General features: G+C 47.8%; 2 protein-coding genes across 3 annotated transcripts in view; both read left to right on the top strand.

Annotated features, from left to right (window-relative positions):
• The window catches only part of LOC114584510 (unconventional myosin-XVIIIb-like), a 653,524-nt gene that overhangs the window by 267,075 nt on the left and 371,947 nt on the right, over positions 1–14,502 (top strand). The gene's annotated exons all lie outside the window — the stretch shown is intronic.
• LOC144326374 (putative helicase senataxin) overlaps positions 1–14,502 on the top strand; it is a 233,460-nt gene that overhangs the window by 135,194 nt on the left and 83,764 nt on the right. For both annotated transcript variants that reach the window (XM_077922942.1, XM_077922943.1), the window contains exon 13: positions 5,900–6,067. In XM_077922942.1, the coding sequence (XP_077779068.1) occupies positions 5,900–6,067 (168 nt within the window). The remainder of the gene's footprint in view (positions 1–5,899; positions 6,068–14,502) is intronic.

Genomic DNA, 14,502 nt, shown 5'->3' with positions numbered 1-14,502 from the left:
ATGGTTTTCGTTGCTGCCTCCTGTACAATGTTACGAGCCTCCATCCATAGTTCTTCAGGCACTCTGTCCACCAAATCTAAATCCTTAAACCTGTTCCTCACTTCCACTGTGTATTCATAAGGGATTTGGTTTAGATTGTATCTTACCGGCCCAGTGGTTTTTCCTACTGTCTTCAGTTTAAGCTTGAATTTTGCTATAAGAAGCTGATGATCTGAGCCACAGTCAGCTCCAGGTCTTGTTTTTGCTGACTGTATAGAGCTTCTCCATCTTTGGCTGCAGAGAATATAATCAATCTGATTTCGATGCTGCCCATCTGGTGATGTCCATGTGTAGATTCGTCTCTTGTGTTGTTGGAAAAGAGTGTTTGTGATGACCAGCTTGTTCTCTTGACAGAACTCTATTAGCCTTTGCCCTGCTTCGTTTTGAACTCCAAGGCCAAACTTGCCAGTTGTTCCTTTTATCTCTTGACTCCCTACTTTAGCATTCCAATCCCCTATTATGAGCAGAACATCCTTCTTTGGTGTCACTTCTATAAGGTCTTGTAAGTCTTCATAGAATTGGTCAATTTCAGTTTCTTCAGCACCAGTAGTTGGTGCATAAACTTGGATTACTGTGATGTTAAAAGGTCTGCCTTGGATTCGTATCGAGATCATTCTATCATTTTTGAGATTGCATCCCAGTACAGCTTTCACCACTCTTTTGTTGACTATGAGGGCCACTCCATTTCTTTTACGGGTTTCTTGCCCACAGTAGTAGATATGATAGTCATCCGAACTGAATTCGCCCATTCCCGTCCATTTTAGTTCACTGATGCCCAGGATGTCAATATTTATTCTTGCCATCTCATTTTTGACCACATCCAACTTACCAAGGTTCATGGTTCTTACATTCCAGGTTCCTATGCAATATTTTTCTTTACAGCATTGGACTTTCCTTTCGCTTCCATGCATATCCGCAACTGAGCGTCCTTTCGGCTTTGGCCCAGCCGCTTCATCAGCTCTGGATCTACTTGTATTTGTCCTCCGCTCTTCCCCAGTAGCATGTTGGACACCTTCCGACCTGAGGGGCTCATCTTCCAGCGTCATAACTTTTATATGCCTGTTGTCTTTGTCCATGGAGTTTTCTTGGCAGGGATACTGGAGTGGCTTGCCAGTTCCTGCTCCAGGTGGATCACGTTTGGTCAAAACTCTCCACTATGACCTGTCCATCTTGGGTGGCCCTGCACGGCATAGCTTATAGCTTCTCTGAGTTATTCAAGCCCCTTCGCCACAACAAGGCAGTGATCCATGAAGGAGAATCAAGTCCATATTGTCAGTCATTTCAAAGAAAGTTTTTGGTAGTCTACCATCTTTGGTGACTACCTGTTTTTGTGCCTTATCCATGTTTGTAGATACAACTCCATTCATATCTCCCATCAGGATTATATTATAGTCCATAAAGTCCATAAGAGTCTCATGCAACTTCTTAAAAAATTCAGATTTCCCTTCGTTCGGTGCATACACCCCTACAATCAAAAATTTATCTCCTTGAAGTTGAATTTCAATTGCCAAATATCTTCCTTGTTCATCTTTGAAAATTAATTTCGGTAAAAGTTTCTCCTTTGCATATATCACCACTCCTCTCTTTTTAACCTTGTCAGACGAAATAAACTCTTGTCCCAATCTCTTATTAATAAGTAGTTTCCTGTGCAATCTCATTACGTGTGTTTCCTGTAAACATATCAGGTCCAGTTGTTCTTTTCTTAAAATATGAAAGACACCTTTTCTCTTTCGAGGGGAATTCAGTCCATTACAATTCCAACTTAAAAGTTGCAACGCCATAGTGAATTACTTAGTTTTTCCTCCTACTGCACCAAGTTGTTGTTCTTCTTCTGTCGGTGGTTTGTCTTTCCCTGGGCCGGGAAGTCCAAATGATAAGTTTGCTATGTCTAAGATTCCTCTTCCTGATACCGATGGTTCCTCACCAGACTCCACTTCCTTCTGTAGGTCCTCCTCGTGGTCCTTCAAGAACTTGTCTTTATCCGTTACTGTCCTTATTCTTATCTTCTTTCCTCTATATTTAAAAGACAGACCTTGGGGAAATTCCCACCTGAAGAGTATTCTATTTCTTCTCAGTAGAACAACCAAGTCTCTGTAGTAGGCCCTTACGTCCAAGATATGTTTAGGTATATCCTTGAAAATCTCCACAAATGAATCTTGAATTTCCAGTGTTCTTTGGTAGTGCAAATTCAAAATTTTATCTCTTTCTTCTTTTGTTCTTAAAGTGATCAGACAGTTTCTTGCTTTATTCTTTCCTTGTCTTTTACCAAGTCTAAATGCACTCACTATCTTGAGTTCTTCATTCCCCAGGTCCTGTTGCCAAAAATCTGTTATTTCCTTTGTAAGAAAGTCTACCAGGTTGTCCTTCTCATTTTCTGGCACTCCTCTGATTCTTAAATTCCTCTCCTTTCTTTCTAGTTCTATCATAGACAGTGTCAGGTCATGCTCTTCTAATTTCTTATATACTGGTGGTATCTTCTCTTGAACCGCGTTTGCAATTTCCTTAGCTTCCTCTGCTAACTTTCGAGTCGAGGCAGATTCCTCCAGTAATTTTTCAATAGACTGTGTATTAGAATTCACCTTATTTCCCAATTCATTAATACTTGTGGTGTTCAAATCAATTTTTGCTGAGGCCTCAGCTACTTGTTTATTTGTCTCTGCAACCTGTTTAGTTAATTTTTCCAAAGATGCGTCAATCTTGCCCAGTGCTTGAGCCAATAGCTCTTCAGATGACATAGTCTTTGATTTTACTTGTGAAGCTGCAGCCCCTGCTGTGCCTGCTGCTCCGGATGTTGAGGCCCTTCTCTAATGTGCAGTGTCAATCTTGTATTGTCTACCAGACCTGGTAATTTTTTTCCTGTGGCAGCTCTATCTTTCCTTTGTCATCTGCCATAACACTCTTACATACAGCCCAAGGTCAAACTCACGCCTGGAAAAAATTGTTTTGAAGAGGAATTTTCCACTGTTTAGTTGCTTGATGGCTTAGTTGTTATTGCAACATAGTCTCCTCTAGGGGGACACAGTTCCAACTTCACTTTGCTACTTTTAAAACAAATAAAGTCCTAAATAAGCCCCCAATATCCCTTAAAAGCCACAAACAAAGTCCTTAAAAGTTACTTTCTTTTCTGATACAGTTTTGGAACACTGTATCTTTTGCAGAGTTGAATCACAGTTCTTGACCCTTAAAGTGGTAACAATTCATCCCACTGTTCGGCTTCCCTAACATAGGCAGTCCGTTCCCAGGTCTTAAAGTCAGCAGAAATACCTTTCCTTCCCTCCTTTCTTGCAGGGCAAATATTTCTCAAATTTCACCCCTCTGTACCTGCAAACAGAGGGGGGAATCTCCTTTTTCGTGTTGGATTTGAAGCTTTTAAAAAGACTTCTTTCAAAGTTACAGCTTTGCAGTCTCTTTGCTTTGATCTATTTGCAGTCCGGAAAGGCAGACTTCCTGTTTTTACCTTTCCCGTTTCGGCCACATTCACAGTAATTTTTCTTCCAAATAGTTCATTTAAACCTACTCACGGGTAGTTACTTTGGAATCCAATTGCCCAGAGAAGAAATCAGCGCTCTCCGACCCTGGTCGTGCGGCTTCACTCCGCAGAGATGGTAAACAGCTCTCAGCCCCGCGCCACTCTCCCCCGTTCCGTTCCGAAGCCTTTAAAAAGGCTCCTTCGCAGTGGGGGGGGGGGGCGCAAATGGAGCCCGCCGAGCCTCCAAGTTCACAGGCTTCACCGCCTGTGATTTCTTTGGGTCCCCGCTTCGCCGCAGCGGCAAGACCCAGCTCCGCGAAGCCGATTCCCTCCGGAGCTCAGAGGGAATCCGCCATTAGGTCGCTTCCCGCTCCACCGTTCTTTTCGCTCCTTTTGGAGTTACCTGATCCAAACTACAAGAAAGAAGATTCCACCTAAACATTAGGAAGAACTTCCTGACAGTAAGAGCTGTTTGACAGTGGAATTTGCTGCCAAGGAGTGTGGTGGAGTCTCCTTCTTTGGAGGTCTTTAAGCAGAGGCTTGACAACCATATGTCAGGAGTGCTCTGATGGTGTTTCCTGCTTGGCAGGGGGTTGGACTCGATGGCCCTTGTGGTCTTTTCCAACTCTATGATTCTATGATTCTATGATTCTATGATGGCCGGGCGGGCTGCTCCTGGCTTCGCTGGGAACCTGTCACTCCGGGTGACCCCCCAGAGATTAAATTTGGGGGCTACTGCGCCCTGTAGCACCCCTTTTCGCCCGAAATAGCACAGGATTCTCCTCACGGAAAAATCCTTGCTTGCGGCAGGATCGCGCTCCACCGGAGGTCCCTCCAGGCCTCTCTGACTGGCACTTGCAAGTCTGCCTAGGCCACACACACTGTCCCCAGTGTGCGTACATTCCTCTGTACGCAGGAGAACTGCGACATACATCCAGTGGAGCTGTATGCATGCATAGCAGAGTTCTGCAAGAAGCGAGGCTGTGTAGGCGTGTGGCATCACGAAATTTATTAATTTACAGCAAATCAAAACAACAAAACATGACTGGTGTGAGCAGTGACTCTCACACACGTCTTCTCTGTCCGAAAGCAGAGAACAAAGAGCAGAAAAATAAAAACACACAGAACGGAAGTTCTCTTATCTGAGTTTCTGTTCCCACACTTCCAGCAGTGTGGAATGTAAATAAGGATCACATGATCCAGCAATGCGAGAATGAATTAGAGACACCCAGGCCTTGCCCTTCACTGGCCTTGCTTTGCACCCTCCTTGAGTGGTGGTGGTGTTATCTGCCTGGTTGGGATGTGTCCTTGAGCTCTGATCAAGCCTCTTGCTTGCCTGAATCTGGGAGGAGAGTGGTGTCTTGAATGTGAAGAAAGGTAAAACCCACCATGTTTGCGTTGCTCACTTTTGTCCCTGCCATGTGGCCCTCAGAATGTTGTTCTGGAAGGAATGTGGCCCTTGGACTGAAAAGGTCCCCCTGCCACTACCCAGTGCATAATTCCATCTACACCTTTTTTGTCTCCTGTTTGGCTGTATCTCACATGGATGTGAAATTTAGCTGCTTGGGAAATTCACTGAGTCCCACCTGTCTTTCCATAGCCAAAATTAGGCTTGAGCGCACATTACCTGTCTTAAGTCAACCTTCCCCCAGCCTGACACTCCCCAGGTGTTTGGGGCTACAACTCCCATCACCTCCAACCATTGGCCGTGCTGGCCAGGGCTGATGGGACTGGTAGTCCAAAACATCTGGTTGGCACAAAGCTGATGAACATCAGCAGCAGTCTTCCACAGTCTCCTCCTTCGTCTTCATTTCTTTATTCAATTTATATCCCACTCTTCCTCCTGAAAGTTGAACTTGGGCCTTAGGAGAGAATGACATTGTGATAACATTCCTGTGGCAATTTTCTGCAAAATGAGAGGTCCATTGAAGAGAGACTTCCAAATCCTTGGGGCTTTTGTACCTCTGAAGTGAGGACAGATAACGCAGGGTCAGTTTGCACAAAATGCTAAACCAAACCATGGCTTAGTGCAAACTTGCAGGTGCTCAAAGAGGAGATGGTGGCTAGTTTGATTCGCCTTGAGGTCCTGCTACTGTGAGCTAAACCATGGTTTGGCTTGCATGTGTCTTCTGGACTTGGACATGTGGTTCAAACTTTAAGAGAGGCAAACCACAGGCTTAAGTTTGGAAAACTTGCTGTAGCCCAAACCAAGACCTAGCTCACAGCAGTAGAATACTGTAAGTAAAGCCATCACAGTCTCCTGTTCTGCAAACCCACATGCTCACACTAAGCCATGGTTTGGCATTGTATTAGTGTGAACTAGGTCACAGAAATCTCGGAACGGTCCGTTCTGGTGAGAGATGCACCTTTGTCCTCTCCTTTGCCCCACAGTCTTCGTACATGAAGGAGCTTAATGAAGATCAAAGGACAGCTATTGAAACTGCTTACACCTTCGTGATGAAGCTGCCTTCATTGCCCAAAGTTTGCTTGATCCATGGGCCACCTGGGACTGGGAAATCTAAGACTATCCTTGGGCTCCTTTACCGAATCCTCAGCAAGGTAGGTCAGGTTGGTAACACCCTGCATGTGCTGGTCCTTGTAAGATGTGTGAGAATATCGAGAAGGCTGGACAACAAATGGCATTCCAGTAGTAATAATAATAATAATTAATAATAATAATATAATTTATTTGTACCCTGCCTTCCATATGCAGCTTCCAGCGTATATAAAGACATAGTAAAACATTAAGCCTTAAAAAGCTTCCCTATACAGGGCTGCCTTCAGATATCTACTGAAGGTAATATAGTTACTCATCTCCTTGACATCTGATGGGAGGGCGTTCCACAGGGCGCCACTACTGAGAAGGCTCTCTGTCTGGTTCCCTGTCACTTCACTTCTCACAGTGGGAACCGCCAGAAGGCCCTCGGTGCTGGTTCTCTGTGTTCATGCTGGATGATGGGGGTGGAGACGCTCCTTCAGGTATACTGGGCCAAGGGTGTTTAGGGATTTAAAGGTCAGCACCAACACTTTGAATTGTATTGGGAAACATACTGAGAGCCAAGGTACATCTTTCAGGACCAGTGTTATATGGTCTCGGCAGCCACTCCCAGTCACCAGTCTAGCTGCTGCATTCTGGATTAGTTGTAGTTTCCAAGTCACCTTCAAAGGTAGTCCTACATAGAGCGCATTGCAGTAGTCCAAGCAGGAGATAACCAGACCATGTATAACTCTGGTGGGACAGTGCGCAGGCAGGTAGGGTCTCAGCCTGCGTACCAGGTGGAGCTGGTAGACAGCCGCCCTGGACATAGAATTAACCTGGGACTCCATGGACAGCTGTGAGTCCAAAATGACTCCCAGGCTGCGCACCTGGTCCTTCAGGGGCACAGTTGCCCCATTCAGGAACAGGCTGTTGTGTGTCACATGCCTGTTTACTTTCAGCACTCGCTGGGAACTTCCGTTTGCATATAGCTTTTGCTTTGCTGTTTTGCTGGACACGAAGGGATGCAGACATGTTTTCCTTTGTTCCTGAACTATGCTGAATAAATGCTGTACATTATGCTTGCACATCTCTCTGTCTGCCTCTTCTGCTGTGAGGTGATTTACACACTCTGCTGACAGAGCGTGCACGGGTCTCTAAACGTATCTGAGGCTTGTGTCACTGTTTGATGCTGTTCCAAGGGAGACCGGCTGCCAACTGGTGGCTGGAGCCAGCTGGGGGCCTGTCTGATGCCTGCCTGATGCCCCCGACTCCTGGCAGTTGATAAATGTTGATTGATTTATTGCTCAGATAAATCTTGACGTCCGGCCCGCTTCGGCTGTGCTCCCTCTCGGCCAGGCCTCGGACTTCAAAGGCCACATTTCGATGCTCTGAGCGAAGCAGAGTTCAGCAGCGGCAAGAGAAAGCTTTCAAAAAAAACTCCAGTGCTTGCTTCAGCGTGCTTAAATAAAGTCCACACAGGATCTTAGCAGCTAAAAGCAGTTTTTATTTACAGCAGACTATCCATTATCTATCACAGCGAACAGCATCGTGAAAAACACGTCCACTCTCCTCAAAAGCGAAAGTAGAGAGAACAAAGACTTGAGAGACTCGGAAATGACGCAGAGTCTCCCCCCTCCCAACAGTAGGCAGGGCGTACACTCTGAGCTGTTTAACCCTGTAAGCTCAGGTTCCCTTCACACCCCCTCTCGTCCTGCGCTACTGTGGGGAAAGTAAGTACAGAACTTACCCCCAACTCCAAACCACCACAAAACTCCCCATGACGCTGGAAGCTTAAAGGTTTGGTAAATCCATCAGCCAAGTTACTGTGACTGGCACAGTACTTCAGCCGAATCAAACCTGACTGAACACTCTGACACACATTTTTGAAACGTATGTCCAGATGCTTGGTTCTGGCCTTAAATTGCGCAGATTCAGCCAATTTCAAACAAGGTTGATTGTCTTCCCAAACCGTGATGGGCAAGCTACAATCCCCATAGATCTCTTGCACCAAGCATCTATAGAACTCTAGCTCCCGGCACAAATCTGACAGTGCACTGAATTCAGCCTCAGTAGAAGACAGCGCAATGAGACTTTGCTTCCGGGACTTCCACCCAATTAGTGACTTCCCAAACTTTACCACCAATCCAGACACAGACTTGCGGTCCTGCGAATTCGCCCAATCACTGTCCGCATAGCATGTGAGCTTCGCCTCACCTTCAGCTGGCAGCTTGAGACAGAAGTCTTTGGTATGCTGCAGGTAGCGCAGTACCCGCTTGATACCGTGCCAAGCACTCACACTGGGCTTTGACGCTTCCCTACTTAGCAGGTTGGTAGCAAAGGCAATGTCTGGTCTGCTCCATTGGGACAGATACAACAGACTACCTAGAGCTGACTGAAAGAGCTCAGCATTCTCGAACTCAGCACTTTCTGCTTGCTGGCTCTCTTTCACGAAGTTCGTCTCCATGGGTGTCCGAACTCCTGCACAATCGGACATTCTGAACTTCTCAAGCAACTGTTCAATCTTGCCTTTCTGACTGAGCAAGAAGCTACCATCCTCAGTTCTCGCTATCTGGACGCCTAGGTAGATCTTTACTGCACCTAGGTCCTTGAGCTGAAATCGTTTCCCAAGCTCTTTGGCAAACTTCTGCACCTGTTTGTCTGCCTTTCCAATGTGGATGATGTCATCAACATAAAACAAAACCAGTTCCTGTGAGTCTCCTGATCCTCTAAGGAACAGACAACTGTCAGCAAGACTCTTCTTGAAACCTAGCTTCTCCAAAGCTTCATTCAGGCACAAGTTCCAATTCCTGGCCGACTGCTTCAGGCCGTAAATTGACTTGTGAAGTTTCCACACAGTACCTTGCTCATTGCCCTCAAACCCTGGAGGAGGAAGCATGTACAGATCCTCCTGGAGGTCTGAGTTCAAGTAAGCAACATCCACATCAAAGTGATGCACCAGCAACCCTCTTTGTGCAGCAATGGCCAAGAGCAAATGTAGAGATTCACTCCTACAGGTGGGAGCATAAACTTCCGTATAATGCAACCCCCTGCGCTGCGTGAATCCTCTCGCCACTAATCTGGCCTTATACTGCGGTTCTCCTGTCGCTGTGGGCTTAAGACGGTAAACCCAGCGGCTACCCACTGCCTGTTTGCCCACTGGCAACTTCGTGAGGGAGAACACACCTAGAGACTCCATTGAGTTCATCTCCTTCTGCATCGCCTCATGCCATTTCCTGGCTTCTTCCCGAGGCAGTTTCTGAACATCCTCAAAACTCTCGGGTTCACACTGTGCCATTCCAACCCACACGCTAGTGACGGCAAACCTATCAGGAGGTTTCCCCTTGGTCGTCCGAGCTGATCGACGCAGCACTACTTCAGGAACCCCCTCTGACCCACTAGGGCCAGCTAGAACGTCCTTGGCATCAGAGAGCTCCCCCTCTGACTTACTGCGCCTTCTGGACTTCTCAGCCGAACCTGTGGGGGAAGATGGAGCACTGCGTTGCTCAATCTTCACAGCCTTGGGAGAAGTTCTCCCCTCTACCTGCACTGGGTCTGGACTCTGAGCCTCAGTAGCAGGTTCAACCTCTTCCTCTTCTTCATCAGCAGAGTCAAGCAGACTCTCTGACAGGATGTCAGGGTTCCCATGTATCCTTGCCCAGCCACTCTGCTCACAGAATTCAGCACTGTTGCTGAGCAGAATCCTGGACTGATTCCCTGACGGATACGCAAACCTCCACCCCTTGGTCCCTGGCTCATACCCACAAAAAATCATCTTCTGGGACTTGGGTTCACCTTTCTTGCGTTTGGCTTTTGGTATCAAAACGTACGCCTCACAACCAAAAACGCGAAAGTAGTGCACTTTCGGTTGCTTTCCATGCAGCAAAAAGTACGGTGTGTCACCTACGACTGAATTGAACGACCTGTTCAAAACAAAGTTGGCCGTTCGCCAAGCCTCCCCCCAAAAGCGCTGTGGGAGCCCGGCATCAAACAAAAGAGCTGCGGACATCTCCCCTAGAGTCCTGTTCCGTCTTTCTGCAATCCCATTCTGTTGGGGACTGTGCGGAGAGGTCAACCTGTGTTGAATCCCCTTCTTGCGGAAGAAACTTTGCAGTGCAGACCCGGTGAACTCCCCACCGCGATCGCTCTGAAAGTTTTGCACCCGTGTGGAAAACTGCAGTTCCACAGCCGCAATCCAGTCTTTGATTAGCGGTGCAGCTTCACTTTTGTGTCGGATCGTGAAGGTCCAGGAGTTGCGCGTATGGTCATCAATCAGAACCAGCGCATATTTGGCTCCTCCCAGACTACTCACAGACATCGGACCAGACAAATCTGCATGAATTAACTGAAAAGCCCTAGTGGTCACCCTCTCAGACCTAGGGTATGTGCACGTTTTCACCTTTGCGGACTTGCACGCTCTGCAATCTAGAAACTTAGCACATGATTTCATTTTGCACCCTTGCGTACACTCTGGGATCTTTTTCACTGACCCCCAGGACACGTGTGCCATGCGTCTGTGCCAGAGGTGAGCACACGCATCATGAACTGGAACGTTAGCACACTGTGCTTGAGCCTCCTCCGTGTCACCTGGACCTGCAAAAGAAGCATTCAATACAAACAACCTGTCTTTACATTCAACACTAACTAGGTGCTGTCCATTCTTGGAAATAGAGCACTTATTGTCTTCAAAACACACTCTGTAGTTCTCAGCAAGAAGTGCACTGACAGACAGCAACGCGCAGGACAGTCCTGGAACAACAAAAGCCTGGATTGAATCCTGCAAGAAAGGACAAAACAGTGAGCCAGTCTGTGTGAGTGGGTGTCGAGTCCCATCTGCTAAACAGACAGTCTTCCCAGAAGTTACAGAGGTGCAGTTCTCCAGAAATCCTGCAGATGGCACGAGATGATGGGAAGCTCCACTGTCTATGACAAAAGCCAGCACAGCATCCTGTTGACAACTCTTGACTACAGCCATAGAGGCAGCCAAATGTTTATGTTCAGTGTCTCCGCCAGCTGCCTTCGGCTTGCCTTTCCCACGCTTTGAAGAAGAGCCCTTTATCTGGTTGCTACGGGAGACGGCCTTCGGCTGTTCCTGTGCCTCCACTGGACATTCTCTCACCAGATGGGAGGGGGAGCCACAGCGATAACAGCGACGCGTAGCAAAAGCTCTCACAGCTCCCTCTTCAGCCATTTCTGCGTTCCCAGCACCCCCACCTTTGGGTGCACAGCCTGGGCCTGCACGCTCCCCAGCACTCTGGTTGTAGGCCTCAACATCACATAGCCCCTCGGAGACAAAGCAGCTACTCCCAGCTGTAACTTCAGGAACATGGCCAGCAGCCCCCTCTGGGCTCTCGGCTTCCTCCCTGCTCTCGGCTTTCTCCCGGCCCTGGACTCCTGCTGAGCTTTCACACAGACTCCTCAGCACCTGCCAGGCGGCCTGAGCCGACTCAATGCCCTCCAGGTGGGGCAACAGCAAAGAGTCCACGCTAGCTTTCAACATGCAGAGCTCTCTTTGCTTTCTCTGCTCTCTATCTTCCAGCAAAGCAGCCTCCAGGTCTGCTGTGCCATCTTCAGCAGCAACTGGCATGGGTGGGGCCGGCTCCTTCTGGGCTATACTCCACAGCCCTGTGGCCAAAAACCACCCCCTTACTCTTCTAACCCAGATATCCCAGGACTGGGTTGTGAGTTTTTCAAACGGGACATCATAAAAGTCCTGGAGCTCAGCCATCTCCTCCCCCGGTCCCCCCTTGGGGCTTTGGAGTACTCACGCGTACCAACCGGCTCCGAGGATAGGCCTCCAGCGTCCCTTTGCAGCACACAGCTTTGCAGTCAGTTTCCCTGCTTTCTCCCAGGCAGAGCCTTAAAGCAGGACGTTTTCCTCCGGCAGCAAAAACGGCAGCTTCTCAACACACAGCACTTCAAAGCTTTCTCTAATTGCAGTAATTAACGTCCATAACCTGATAAATGTTGATTGATTTATTGCTCAGATAAATCTTGACGTCCGGCCCGCTTCGGCTGTGCTCCCTCTCGGCCAGGCCTCGGACTTCAAAGGCCACATTCCGATGCTCTGAGCGAAGCAGAGTTCAGCAGCGGCAAGAGAAAGCTTTCAAAAAAAACTCCAGTGCTTGCTTCAGCGTGCTTAAATAAAGTCCACACAGGATCTTAGCAGCTAAAAGCAGTTTTTATTTACAGCAGACTATCCATTATCTATCACAGCGAACAGCATCGTGAAAAACACGTCCACTCTCCTCAAAAGCGAAAGTAGAGAGAACAAAGACTTGAGAGACTCGGAAATGACGCAGAGTCTCCCCCCTCCCAACAGTAGGCAGGGCGTACACTCTGAGCTGTTTAACCCTGTAAGCTCAGGTTCCCTTCCCAGCAAAAGGGTTTCGGGCCCAGATCCATGGCGCTTACAGGAGAGTAAGACTGCTGATGGCTCCCAGCAGAGACAGAGGTATGTGAAGCTGATTGTCCCGGCCACAGCTAGAAGGCTTTTGAAGTCTGTGCCAAGAACCAATTAGGCCGGAGAGAGAAGCACGCTATGTCTGATTTACGACGTGCTAAAGATAAGGCTGATTGTAAATTGTATCCAGTTCCAAGGCTTGCATGAAGAGCAGGAATGGATCTTTTACAAGCCTCAGATGGTGTTCCGTGTCCAAAGCTTAATGGCCACAGTTATCAGACCTGGGCAAGGTACTGCAAGGGCCAGTTGAGAAGGCTTGGTGTGTGGCACACTGTTTCTGAGGACCCCCAAGCACCTCTTATTGATGCATGGGTTGTACAAGATCCAAGAGCCATGGGGGTAATTCTGCTCTCAGTAGCTCCAGAAGAGTTAATTACCCTGGCTGGCAAGACCAGCTCGCGTGAGATGTGGGAGGGGCTTCAGGCCTCACATCTCCAACAAGAAGCTAGGTCTGTGTTGCTTTACTTCAAAAAGCTGCACAAGAAGTGCTTGGAGCCGGGGGGGGGGGGGGGACCTCAGAAGTCATGTCCTAGAGTTACAGAAACTCAGACAGGAATTGACTCAAAGAGGTTTCAACATGCCAGAATCTCTGTTTGCAATCCTTATCCTGGATTCTTTAGATGTGAGCTGCTGCGCTGTGGCGAGCCAGCTGGCAACTCTTCCTGCGCAGGAGCACACTGCTTCAAAAGTTTTGGTGACCTTGCAAAACGAATATGATTGGAGGAATGCAGCTGAACCAGCTTGTGTGCTTCAGGGTGAGCAGTGTGGCACAGCATTCCAGCCTCCAGGGGGAGCCAAGGCGTTGGCAGCTGTGAAGTGCTGCAACTGTGGAAATCAAGGTCACATTCAGTGTCATTGCCCAAAGGCTGGAGGGAAACCAAAGAAGAAGCCTGCAGATGGCCAGAAGCAGGGGGGCAAGAAACCCAAGCTGGTGAAAAACAAGGCTTTGTTTGCTGGAACTGCTTCTCCAAAGGCCAAAGGCAGATTGGTTGTGGATTCAGGAGCGTTGACGCACGTAGCGAAGGATCGGCATCTGTTTATTTCCTTCACACCTCAGGATGGGGAAATTCAGCAGGCTGATGGTAAGACTCTGAGAGTTGCAGGATTCGGGACAGTGAAACTGGCAAGTCTGCATACAATCATCAGCAAAGTACTTTTTGTTCCAGATTCTGCAGACAATTTGCTCAGCATCCCACAGCTGACTGAGCAAGACTTTGAGATTTCTTTCAAGAAGGGCATCTGTGTCATCAGGAAGGGCAAAGAGGACATTTTGCATGCAAAGTTTGTTGATGGCTTGTTCTTGATAACTTATGATGACAAAGCTGTTGGTGTGTCTAATGTTGAATCGTGTTGTGTTGCACAAACTAACAAAGTTCTTCATGCAGGATGTATTCACAAGGCGCACCGAAGATTTGGTCACTTGTCTTGGCAGGCACTGGCCAAAATGCCTGGGTTGGTTCAGGGTTTGAACATCAAGCCCTGTAAGTTTCACATGAAATGTGTATCTTGTGCAGAGAACAAGGTGAAGGTTGCTCCAAAAGGCAAGGTGTCTAGCAGACAGGCTTCCAAACCCTACCAGCTAGTCCATGCAGACCTGGTTGGTCCACTTACGCCCTCTTTGGGTGGAGCAAGGTACTTCATGGTTTTAATTGATTCTTTTTCTAGGTACATTCATGTGTTTATGCTCCAGCAGAAGTCAGAAGTGTTTCCTAGGTTCAAAGCGTTCTGTGCTTGGTTGAAGAATGCTCACAGTAAACGCATTGGCTGTTTGTTTACTGATCGAGGCGGTGAATTCACTTCTCAGCAGTTTGAAGCTTTCCTGACTGAGAAGGGACTCCAGCACAACCTCTCAAGTCCCAGATCTCCATGGGAGAATGGACTTTGCGAGTGGGCAAACCAAACTTTGCTGCAAGGCCTAAAAACCTTGTTGCACGATGCCAATCTTCCTGAGAAATATTGGGCGGAGTCTTTGAATAGTTTTGTTTATACGTATAATAGGAGACTGTCATCGCCTATTGGTTGTGCTCCCTATGAGAAGATGTTTGGTAAGAAACC

The sequence above is a fragment of the Podarcis muralis genome, chromosome W (genome assembly GCF_964188315.1).
Source record: "Podarcis muralis chromosome W, rPodMur119.hap1.1, whole genome shotgun sequence".
Taxonomy (NCBI): domain Eukaryota; kingdom Metazoa; phylum Chordata; class Lepidosauria; order Squamata; family Lacertidae; genus Podarcis; species Podarcis muralis.
The sequence above is the reverse complement of the archived record's forward strand: the minus strand, read 5'-3'. Positions and strand labels throughout refer to the sequence as shown.